The sequence below is a fragment of the Octodon degus genome, unplaced genomic scaffold, assembly GCF_000260255.1.
Source record: "Octodon degus isolate 3935 unplaced genomic scaffold, OctDeg1.0 scaffold00079, whole genome shotgun sequence".
NCBI classification, from domain to species: domain Eukaryota; kingdom Metazoa; phylum Chordata; class Mammalia; order Rodentia; family Octodontidae; genus Octodon; species Octodon degus.
Window position 1 is genome coordinate 2744102 of NW_004524655.1, and position 12463 is coordinate 2756564.

Genomic DNA, 12463 nt, shown 5'->3' on the forward strand with positions numbered 1-12463 from the left:
GGGAGGGGGAGGGGGAGGGGGGAAGGCAGGCATCTCTGCCAGATTTATGCTCAGGCAACCTCATGTCCGGTGTTAGAGCCAGAGGAAGCAACCTGAGGCTTCTTGAGACCACCGAGTGCTGTGCTGTGTTTCACAGACAGTCCTGTAAGGAATGAATAGATTTCCCCCAGATAAAAAGAGCTCTATGGTCAAATTTGTTTGGGGAACACTGGATTGAAGGAAGCAAAGCTAATTTTTGCAGTCGCGGGCTCAGTCAGCACCTTTACCCTTTCAAGTAGCTTTGCCACATGCCGAATGCACCACGCTGCATGGTGGAGCTGCAGCAGGGAGCAGATCGTCCCCAGGCCTTAGCTGGGTGTGGCAGTACAGCCTGCAATCCCTGCAATCCCAGCACTCTGAAAGGCTGCAGCAGGAAGACTGCCAGTCTCATAGTAAGAACTGAAAAGGAATGGGAGCTCAGTGTGAAGGTCTGGGGTTCAGCCTCTGGTACTGAAAAAACAAGCAAACCCGCTCTGCTCATGTGCTGTGGGCCTTGGGCACAGGCTGTTTCCAGAAGCTCCTGCAGGTGATCAGCCACAGTGGAGAACTACAAGTCCCAGTGGGAAGATAAGGAGTGAATCGATGGCTGTGGTCGGTCCACTGCAGGGAGAACCAAAGGTGGGGGCCGCCTTTGCCTGGGCAGTGAGGGAGGCTCCCCCAGGGAAGGAAGGTCTCAGAAGAAGGCTGGTGGTAGAGGAGGGTGGACAGCCCAGATGGGATGAGGTGTGCCGGGGACCTCCCGGGGAAGGTGACCCCCGAAACACGAGTAAGAGACACGGAATGAGGTTGGAGTTCAGGGCCAGGGATTCCAGGGTATCTTCCAACTTTGAGTCTAAGCCTCAGTTTGTTTGTCTGTACCCTGGGAGTGCTGTTGGGACCTGTCTTTAGGATTGATCTGAGAGAGGGAAATGGGGAGTCCTTGGAGGGCTTTCAGCAAGATGCTAAAGTAATCCAGGATCTGCGGGATGAAGGGAAAGGGGTGACCCAAGGTCAAGTGGAAAAGCAGCGGAAGCCTTCTGCATGGCATCCCTTCTAGTGCCACTGTGGGACTGTGTGGTGGCTAGTGTGCATCTATGGAGCACCTACCGTATACCCCGGGTGAGTGAAACGCAGCTCTTGGCTTCTGCAGCTCATGCTGGGCCCGGAGCCCCGAGCCATCTGTGGGGTGCCTATTTACTGCAAAGGGAAGAATGGGGGGACTCTGCCTTTCTGCGCTTCTCTGACAGACACATTTGAGCAGTTCAGCTCCCCTCGGGTCTGAGGTGCACGCTTGAGTTTCTACAAAAAGACAGTAGGCGAGAGACAAGAGAGGTGACTTCCACACTCCCAGGCTGCATGTTAGGGGAGCTGGGCAATGTCCTGGGCTGTCCATTCCTGCATCATTATAGGCTCTCTGTTCCCCAGCAGTGACTCTGAACTAGATACCAAGTCCTCTGAATTGAACCCATGAGGCCAGGGCTTGAAAGTAGAATAAGCAATCTGCAGCTGAAAGTCTTTTGGAAGGCCTAGAAATAACAGTTTCTGTGTAATTGAGCACCTAGTATGTGCCAGGTACATTGCCCAGGGCATTCTGCTTTTTTATCTTCCCAGGAATTTTAGATGCGAATTAGATCTGTGCCCATTTTACAGGTAAGAAAATAGTATGGAGATGAAAGTCCACTAGGAAAGACAGGGATGGGATTCAAATGTGGGCCCAGTTGTTGGGTTTGCTTTCCTTACTCCCTGGAGCCACCAAACCCAAGCTGTGACCAACAATGGCCTCTCTGGGTACCTGGGAGACATCAAACTTAAAAGCTCCAGAGCCGAGGGCTTTGGGGTTCCTGGTTTATTCTAGAATCATAGAATTCTTCACTTACTTGTTAGTGAAGTACAGTAGTAGCTCAGAAAGTAGGCTTTAACTTGGGTGTGGTGGCACACACCTGTAATCTCAGCACTCTGGGAGGCTGGGACAGAAGGACCATACTTTTTTGTAGAACTGGGGATTGAACTCAGGCCCTTGTGCTTGCCAGGGAAACACTTACTCCATTGAGCCATGCCCCTGGCCCCATAATAACTTTGAGCCCAGCCTGGACAACTTAGCAAGTTAGTGAGACCCTGTCTCTAAATAGAAAAGTTTAAAAAGAGGAGAGGAGTTGGGGCTGGAGCTCAGTGATAGACCCTGGGCTCAATCCTCAATACAAAAAGGGAAAAAAGTAGGCTCACCTGGAGTTAATCTACCTAGAACGGAATTACCCTGCTCTTTCCCCACCCAACCATATGATGATAGACAAATAACGTTCTATGTGTGTCCGTTTCTTTATCTATAAAATGGGGATTTACTTGTTTTCAGGGTTGATATGAGGATGTAATGAGTTGATTAATGTTAGGCATTTCAATGACTATGTGATACGGAGGGATTTTCACTAAAAGTCCTGCCCTATTGGTTTTATTGTGATTGCCACAGCCACATATTGTGAGGTCCCTGACTCAGCCAGGCCATGAACAGGAAGTGGGACCACACAGTCTGGAGGAGACAGGATGCTGTCCCCAGGCACCTCCGATGCCACTTTCTCAAAGGGACAGCAAGCAGCTCCTGTTTGTGGAACACTCACTTTAGGGTCGCAGTTCAGTCCCTCAGATGCTTAGGCTCACAGTTCAGTCTTGGGTGCTGACCACGGGTGCCACATAAGGTACAGCAGGAGTTCGCTCCTCCTGGTGGGCAGAGCCCCTCACGCGCTCCCTGCCCACACCTGCCTGCGTGGGTGTGCACAGACTCGGGCCTCTGCCCTTCCCATGCCTCCATCATGCTCCATGTGGGTGACACGTGGGAGCTCCCCACACAGGCTGAGCCAAGGTCCTCAGGGTCTCCCCATGGAGCAGAGCCCTGTCGGGGCCATCGCAAGCACAGGCCTGGGAGTCCACCCCATCAAATTCTTGCCCTGCCGTGCAGTCACTCTGGGTCCTGGACCAGCACACTTTCTGTGCCTCAGTTTCCCATCTGTAAAGTGGGGGTGATGATGACAGCTACTTTGTGGGGCCCCTGTGAGGCTGACACAGAACAGCACCCCAGCTCTCCCTCTGTCATGCTGTTGGCAACGTTCCTGATGATCAGGAATGGTGGGGTGGTCCCCATCAGGAACGGCGCAATGTTTGAGTACCACCAAGAGGGTCCCAGGGATGTGGGTTTCCTTGCTTGTCCACTCCCTGGACTCAGGAGCCAGTGTTCTGTGCGTGAACAAGCTCTGCAGATCCCTAACAATTCCCCTGTGGTGGGAGGACACCCCACCCAACACCTGCTTCCAGAAACACCAGTCACTACCGTGTGTTGGGGACCAGGGACACAAAGCTGAGTGGGATGCAGAGCGTGCTCCCTAGATGCTCCTACAAGGGGACACAACCCACTGGGGGGAGGGCAGGGACAGGTCGGGTCTGTGGCCAGGGCAGAGCTGGTGGGGGAATAGGGGGATGAGGATGGTCCTGAGGAGGGTACAGGGGGACAAACCCGCCTTGGGAGGGGTGTCCTGGGGCTGTGTTCCAAAGAGGCCCCATCCCCTGTGGCAAGTGGCTCAGCAGGGCGACTTGTGATTGAGGTAAATGACAGGGCTGGGGTAGCATCCAAGGGCTTCCACCTCTATACCCAGTGACCCTCAGCGCTGCCCTGTGTCGACCACAGCGGCAGGGACGCCACAGGCCCAGGGCCCCAGAGGAAGCTGTGTTGCCAGGAGACAGAGGGTTTAGGGAAGTGTTTCTCCCGGGCCTGAGGCCCAAGACCCAAGGTCACACCATCCACAGGTGCCTCCTCCTGAGTGTCCCTGCCTGGCCACCTCTCCCACTGTCCTCTCATGGCCTCCCTTGGTGTGTCTGTGTCCTAGTCTGGCCTTCCTGGGGACACCAGACTTAAAAGAGACAAAGGGCTTTTTTAAAGTCTCTGCCTCTAAATAAAGTCTCATTGTAGCTGGGTGGGAAGAACCCAGGGCAATTAAGCAACTCAGTGACACCTTCTGTCAAAATTTTAAAAGAGCTGCTGGGGAGCTGCGTGCAAGCTCAGTGCATAGGCCTTAGGGTCCATCCCTACTACTACCGAAACCAACTACATATATAACCAGGGGGAAGCAGATCCGAACCTAGCACCTTGTCCTGCAGAAGCCGCAGCCAGGCGCTCAGCCCCGAGGCCAGCGTGGATGAAGGCGGCGTGTTTGAGAGCCTGAAGGCCGAGCCGGCTGCCCCACCTGCACTCTTCTCTGGCCTGGCCAGCAGCCTGCCCCTGCCTGCAAGCCCCTTCCCGGCCAGCTTGGTGCTGGGCTCCTCGGCGAGCGGTGGGGACGTGTTCCTCCCGATGCCCACGTCCAGGGACGACGGTGGCGGCCGCACTGGCGAGGGCGGGGTTTACCACCTCCGCCAGCCTCACCATCACTTCCACCACGGCACCCACCGCGGGGGCTCCCTGCTGCAGCACGTGGGTGGGGACCACCGTGGACACTCGGAGGAAGGGGGTGACGAGCAGCCGGGGACGCCCGCGCCCGCCCTGTCGGAGCTGAAGGCCGTCATCTGCTGGCTGCAGAAAGGGCTTCCCTTCATCCTGATCCTGCTGGCCAAGGTGTGCTTCCAGCACAAGCTCGGTGAGTCCCGGGGACATGGGTGTCACCGCCTTGGGCTCCACTTGTGGGTCCCCTGGAGCTCCTGAGGTGGGGCTTCGGCATCCGGTGTTCCAGGAGATGGCAGCAAAGGCTGGCATAGAGCAGAATACTTAACTGTGGGATACTGCTCAGACCTGAATTCAGATTCGGGCAGTTCAGTTGGCTTCCCTGAGCCTCAGTTTCCTCATCTGTCCAGTGAGGCTTGTGACTGAAACATAATCAGCTACTCAGGTGGCGGGAAGGAGTAGCCTGTCAGAACCAAGCACTCAGACTGCCAAGATCCGCACCCTGTTCTGCCCTTTCCTGGCTGTGTGACACTGGAAAGGTTGCTTAACCTCTCTGTGTCTCATTCCCTCTTCTGCCAAGGGGGGCTAACAGGGCATGCACAGGCAGCCCCCTGTGTCTGCAGCCTCTGCATCCGGTGTTCAGCCAACCTCAGGTTAACAATACTTAGGAAAATATTACACTTCTGTGAAGCACATACAACCCTTTTTGGGGGGCATGCCATGGCCTTCTTCCCCAAACTATACAGTCTAACAACTATTTACATAACAGTTACATTATATCAGGTATTAGTCATGCAGAGCTTTAATAAGGTGTATGAGCTTATGTGCAGAAGTTCTGTACATGTCTGAGAGACTCCAGCATCTGCAGTGCTGGCACCCCTGGGGGTCCTCGGGAGCAGCGCCCCGAAATGCCAAGGGACTGCTGTCCTTCATGGGATGCAAGTGAGGTTAGAAGTATTATTCAATGCCTGCACAGATGAGCACACGTTAGAGTACAGAATGCAGAGCCTGGCACACGGCAAGAGCCCAGTGACTACGAGCTACAGTAGTTGGCATTAGGAGGCAGGAAAGTACTTCTGAACGTGCTTAACCTGGTACCTGGCACGTGCCCAACACTCAGTAAGTAGTCTCTAGTGTTCTGTGGTTGTTACTGTTACCTGGGTTATGAGTTCTTGATGGTGCTGACATGTTTGTTGATAACTGTTTTGTTTTAGTCCTACCATAGGAATGGTGGTAAGAATTATCTTGAAGAACTTAGATTTTTTTTTCTTTGTCTTTCTTTCTTTCTTTTTTCTTTTTTCTTTCTTTTTTTTTTCAGTACCAGGGATTGAACTCGTACCTGGCACTTGCCAAGCAAGCACTTATTCTACTGAGCTTTCTCCCTGGCCCACAAACTTAGATATTTTTGGTGGAACCGGGGATTGAACTCAGGCCCTTGCTCTTGCCAGGCAAGTGCTTACTCCACTGAGCCATCTCCCCAGTCTCCAGATATATTTTTCATACTCAGAATAGAACCCGTTTTGGGATGGGGAGATGGCTCAGTGGAGTACGTGCTTCTCTGGCAAGCGCAAGGCCGGAGTTCAATCCCCAGTTCTGCTAAAAAACAAAACAATACCAAAAAAAAAAAAAAAAAAAAAAATAGAACCCGTTTTTATTTTGACACGGGGTCTGACCAAGTCGCCAGTTTGTTCCCAGTAGACTCAGACTGGTGATTTTCCTGCCTCAGCCTTCCAGAGTGCTGGAATTGCAGATGTGTGCCACCACTCCCAGCTCCATCTTTAGGTTCTCATCCTTCCCTCTCTGGTGAATTCCAGCCAGGGAGGCTCACTCTGTGTTCCTCAGCAGGGTGTCAGCCTGTCCACACCCCTTTCTGTCCCTAAAAGCTGAAGCTGGCTTGGTCCCTAATGCTACCTGAATTTTGGCAGATTCAAGGCTAGATTTTGTTCTTCAGTATGGCCACTGTCATTTTCAGTGATCGGGGTGATTTTTTTTTTTTTTTTTTTTAATCAAAGAAGAAAGGAAAAGAAACGAATTGTGAGGTTTCTAGTTCTTATGTTATGTTCCCAGAGAAGGAATATACTTTTGCAAAATAGATCTGGAATACACGTACTATTACCGTAAGTAGGCTCCAAGTACATCCTGTAAGAGCTGAACTCAATCTGCAAGCAATAAAAGGTAGGATTTGAAAATCATTATGCATAGAGAAGTCCAAGATTGAAGCTTGGCGAACAGTGGCAATTAAGGAGTTGTGGAATCCAGCTCACTTCTGTTCTCCCATCTGCCTGGGTCATGTCTATCTTTTAGCTAGGATTTTTCCCCCCTTAGCATTAATCTTTAATTCCTTATGATGTCATGGTCTCTTTGTATGTATGCTCTGTCACAAATAAGATACCTCAGCTTATTTTTGAAGGAAGAGAGACTACAGCCGCATTTATTAACCGCTAGTGATTAAGCGCCATCCCTCTGAGAGGTTGGACAGAATTGTTCTGTCCATTTTACAGATGAGGGGGCTGGGGCTCAGAGAGGGCCAGTGGCTTGTTTGGGCTCACACAGCAGAGGTAGCAGAAGGGGGGGTTAGAACCCTGGTCTTGCCAGAGTGCATAGCCCGTGCTCCTGACCCAGTGCTATAAAAAATATCCCACAGTGGTCTAAATCCTATCCCCGAGTCAGATTGGTTCCCAGAAACTTGCACAGAGGTTGTCCCATTCCCTGGTCAGCCACTGACTCCAAGGGGACCGGGATGTGGCTTCACCAGCATGGCCCCCTCTCTGTCCCCCAGGCATTGCCGTGTGCATCGGGATGGCCAGCACCTTCGCCTACGCCAACTCCACGCTCCGAGAGCAGGTCTCGCTGAAGGTGAGTTGCCCTGCGAACCCGCCTACTGGCTGCTGTAGTCACAACAGCCTCCGTGTCCTTGCTCAGAGCTGTGCTCATCAGAATCCCGCAGCGGGCTACCTAGGCTGAGGCCGAGGCACCCACGGGCTGTGTGGGGAGAATCTGCTGCTTGCTCCCCTTAGAACCTTCGCGCCCTGGGACCCTCTCTTCTGCCTCCCACCACCCCTTCATGTCCTCGGCTCAGCTAGCCAGCCACCTGTCCCGGGACCCCTCTGCCCAGTCATCCATCGTGCTCACCAGTTCAGGGTGGGGACATGGGCTCCTTGGGAGGTTGATCTCCTTCCTGCCGCCCCTGGGAAGGTCCCAGAAGTATCATTCCTGTCCCATGCCCTCCACGCAGGCTGACCCCTCTTCTCCAGCTGCAGTACCTCACTGGTCCCCCTCCCCAGCCGCCTTCCCTTCTGCATGCAGCAGTTAGTTCACTTCCAGCCCACCATGTGGCTGAGGCCATCTCCAATGCCGCTGGGTAGACCTGGGACTCCACCCCTGTCCTCCTGAGCTTGGTGCTGAGCCCGCTGCTAATTGCCTGCAGATTGGTCCCAGCAAAGAGAAAAAGAGCCTTCTCATTCTGTGATTCCACTGAAGAGCTGGCTCAGAGACACTGAGCTCCTTGCCTGAGGTCACACAGCCGGGGCAAGTGGGCCTCAGGATTGAAACCCAGGCTGATGATGGAGGAGTCTGTATTCTTCCACCCACCCGCAGGCCCTCAGACAGGTTATTCCAGCCTCGGGCTCCGCCTCTAGGCTTCACATTTTGAACGTGGGTTTTATTCTGGGCTGATCCTCTTCGGAAGGTGGGCAGCGACAGTGAGCTGTGCTGTGGGTCAGCCACACGATTGCAAGAGGAAATAACTGAGATTCTGTGGGGCGCATCTACTGGGAAATTAAGTGTGGTAAATGCATTTCAACTTAATGGTATTTTTGACTTTCGGTGGGCTTGGCAGAGGCATGCTCCTTCTAAGTCAGGGAGTGTCTACATTTGTGTCAGTCCCTAGGCTCATGGCAAGGGTTACCTGAGACAGGAGAAGGTGCTTAGCACAGTGCCCGGCATGTGGGAGACATTTAATTGAGCTGCTTTGTCACATCAGTGCTTCCATCTGTGCCCCATCTTGCAGCCCCTTCTATGTCATCATCGTCTTCCTATGCACAGAGGGCAGCCCAGTCTCTGCCTGTGTACCACGCGACCCTCGGCAAGTGTGGGGATCTCAGCTGATCCCCGCTTCCCATGCTCTCCTGCTCCTGCTCGAGGCCTTACTAATCCATTCTGTCTGTGCCACCTTTGCTTTGGATTTTCTGAGAATGAAAGGAGGTTCTGTTATATATCAGGAGAAGAAAGGTTGCCATAGGGCTTAATCATGTTGATAAGAGCCACTTGGTTGGAGGTAGCTTCTGCCGTCGCCAGCCTTGATCGCCTCTGGAATCACGAGTGGCCGCAGATGTGCTTGTTTCAGCCACTCTGGAAACAGGCACTGCGTACAGCATGTGGGGCGCTGGGCGGTGTCTAGAGACAGCGTGTATTGAGCACTTACCGAAACTGCTGGGAAGGTTACACTGGGAAAGTTATGACCTCATTCTGTTCCAGCAAGGCAAACATAATAAGCTGCTGAGAATCAACAGCAGAGGGGCCTTCGCGCATCTCCCAGGGTACAGGCCAGGGAGGCGTCCCTGTCTGCTCCTTCTCTGGACATTTCACTGTCAGGTTCAGAAGTTTCTGGGAAGCAGCTCCATGAGGCTTCCAGCTTTTCTTCTCGAACCCCAGAGATTCAGCAGGAACGGAGCTGTACTGTGAAGTGCTTGGTTGGCCTTGTGTATGTGTTTGAATTGAATGCTGTCAGTGTGGCTAGACCTTGAACTCTGGGGGAGTAAACCCACCAGAAACAAGTGTGAACGGAAGGTCCAGCTCTGGCTCCAAACATACTGCCAGGATGTCACACTGGGTGCTGCCCACTAGAAAGCTAAAACAGAGCCCAAGCCAGGATGAGGTTACAGGCATAAATTGGACTCAACCCTTACCAGCTTAAGCGAGAGTACTGAAGCTTAAAACCCGTACCCTTGAGCAGAAGTTACTTAGCCTCGCTGCACCCAGCTAACAGTGAGTGCAAATTTAATTCTTACTACGTGTTGGGTGGTCTTCCAGGCACTACACGAAGTGCTATCAAAGACCGCCCTTGCACTGTTGTGACTACATATGCCCCGAATTGATTTACTACAATAATTTTTTAAATTTGTTTATTTTTTTTAATTTAAATACATCATATTTTTGGGTAAGTCCTTGCATTTTCAGTTTTTCTCATGATTCTGTAAGGTAGACACTAATATAGACCCATTGCACGGATAGAAAAGAAAATGCATAGAGCTCAAGTAGCTTTCTGGACATTGGATGCCTCCTAGGTAGCCGACTGAGGACTTGAACCCAGGCCACCTAGCTCCCAAGTCTGTGTCATGAGCCATGTGCCCTCTGCTCTTTCTGGATGGTTCTCCAAGCAGGTGTCTACTATGCTGTCACCTTCTCTGTGGCCACTCTTTGGGTCCCAGTGGGGTAGAAAATGTCCTTCTCTTTACCATTGGCCCTTCTTTCTCCAAACCTCTGAGACAGTGAAGTTTCTACTTACTCACGAACGTTCTGGAATGTTCCGCCCCGTGTACCTTTGACATTGCAGCATTCTCACTGATCTCTCGCTTCCTCTGCAGGAGAAGAGGTCCGTGCTGGTCATTCTGTGGATCTTGGCCTTTCTGGCCAGCAACACCCTCTATGTGCTGTACACGTTCAGCTCCCAGCAGCTGTATAACAGGTGAGCAGAGCAGTCTGCCTCTACCCGTCCAAGAGTGGGGGACGGGGACTGTGTTGGGTTTGGGACACAGCCCTGCGGTGGCACAGAGCATACCACCTCTACGTCATGTCATAAAGTTTAGATTCCACCCTGTTGTTATGTACTTGTGCCTAGGACAACAGTCTCTGGCAGAGATTTAATAATGCAAGCCACATATGTCATTTTACATTTTCTAATTGCCACATTAAAAAAAAAAAAACAGGTGGAATTAATTCTAATATTAGATGTTATTTATCACACGGTAGTCGGTCCTCCGTATCTGTGGATGCAGTATCCATGGATTCCGCCAACCTCAGGTGGAAATGTTCAGAAAAAAATACCATCAATGCTGAAGACATACCGATTTTCTAATAGTACAGCAACTATTTCCATAGCATTTATGTTGCGCTAGGTCTCAGAAGTAATCTAGACCCAACTTGAAGTACACAGGATGATGTGCCTAGGTTTCAAGCACACACTCTGTCATTTTATGGGAGACTGGAGCATCCTTAGATCTGGGTACCCATGGAAGGTCCCAGGACCAGCCGTACTAGCATACAGGAGATGACCATGGATCTAAATGTCACTTCAGCAAGCGGTCGACATAGAAGCTATCAGGGGGCTGGGGAGATGGCTCAGTGGATAAGTGCTTCTCTGGCAAGTGCAAGGGCCTGAGTTCAATCCCCAGTTCCAAAAAAAAAAAAAAAAAAAAAGCTATCAGTGAGCTGTTTTGCATCCATTTTTCCACGTGGAGTCTTTGCAATCCAGCACATGGTACCCACAGCTGCACTCCAAGCTCGACATGGACTTACTGCAAGACTCGGTGATTACCTCTATGGTAGATGTTATGCTGGCCACCGAAACTGGGCGTGGTGGTGCACACCTGCAATCCCAGAACTGGGGAGGCTGAGACAGGAAGATCACTGTGAGCCCAAGCTGTGTAGTGAGACCATGTACCAAATACATAAATAAAAGATTTTAAAATTATGGTTAAGTAGCAAGCCACAGTTAGCAAACTTTTAACTGTCCACCTATTTTATTAATAGTTTTCTTAATACTATTTTAATGGAACCAGCTGCACCTGTCCATTAACTCATGGTCTGTGATTGCTTTAGTACAGATGAATACTGGGACAGAGACCACACAATTCCAAAAGCTAAAAATATTTGCAATCTTGGATGTTTTCCTATACTGGGGACCCGACTGAGGGGTACTCTCCTACTGAGCTATATCCTCTTCTATTTCTTGAGACAGGGTCTCACTAAGTTGCCCAGCTGGCCTTACATGTGCAGTCCTCCTGCCTCAGCCTCCAGAATGACCGCAGACACAGGCCACTATGCCCAGCTAAGATTTGTTCTTTTACAGTAAATGTTTGTGGAGCCCTGATGTAAAATATTAACAGTGGTTCTCAAGATGTTAAATATGTGGATAATTTTATAGTTTTCTTTATGATTATCTGTGTTTTGTAAATTATTTGTAATGGACACATTTTCTTATCAGAGCAATGCTTTTTCTTCGAATATGGAGGAGTAAAAATGTTTGCCCCATCCAGTTTGAGCAGGGAAGAAACAAGATCTCCCTGCTTCTCTTCCACCCCAAGCGTGTCATGTGACCTAGGTACCTGCTGCTCACGTGACTTGTTGACTCACAGTTTTGTGTCACATGGTACCAGATGGAGAAGCAGAGTCCAAGAAACTGAACGGCTTACTTAGCCCTGAATTATCATCTGCTTCCTTAAGATGTCCCAGCCACCTTGGCAGCCAAGTACGTGGAAAGTCATCTGAAGCAAGCAAGCCTTGCTCCCAGGTCTTCCAACATACACCAAGCACGCGCACCCTCCCTCACAGCTGGGACCAGTGATACACACCTGTACGTCCAACACTCGGGGAGGCTGAGGCAGGAGGACCTCAAGCATAGGCCACTATACAACTTAGTAAGAGCGTGTCTCAGAATCTATAAAACAATTTTTAAAAAATTCAACGGGCTGAAAATGAACTCCGTTTTCAGGCCTGTGTTCAATCCCCAGGGCTGGAAAAACAAAACAAAACATCACCCCATGAATATGCTGGACAGTCAGACTTCTCAGTTCTTTCTGAGCTGCTGTGGAGATTTCCGTTAATCTCTTAGGGTGTTGGTTTCCCAAGGACCCAGTATGATGCTTAATCCTAGTTCTATCCCATCAGTATTTATCAGATGAATAAATCTCCAAATTTTGATAGTATTTTTCTGTGTTCAAAAGTAATTTATTTTGGGGCTGGTGAGATGGCTCAGTGGTCTAAAGCACCTACTTAGAACAAGCTTAGCAAAGCACAGGGACC

The 12463-nt window shown here is 50.8% G+C and overlaps 1 protein-coding gene across 1 annotated transcript in view; it reads left to right on the forward strand.

The window, feature by feature from the left end:
* Positions 1–12463, forward strand: part of Rnft2 (ring finger protein, transmembrane 2) — a 79809-nt gene that overhangs the window by 7550 nt on the left and 59796 nt on the right. The window contains exons 4-6 of the mRNA XM_004636221.2: positions 4162–4637; positions 7221–7297; positions 10027–10127. Coding sequence (XP_004636278.1) covers positions 4162–4637; positions 7221–7297; positions 10027–10127 — 654 coding nt within the window. The remainder of the gene's footprint in view (positions 1–4161; positions 4638–7220; positions 7298–10026; positions 10128–12463) is intronic.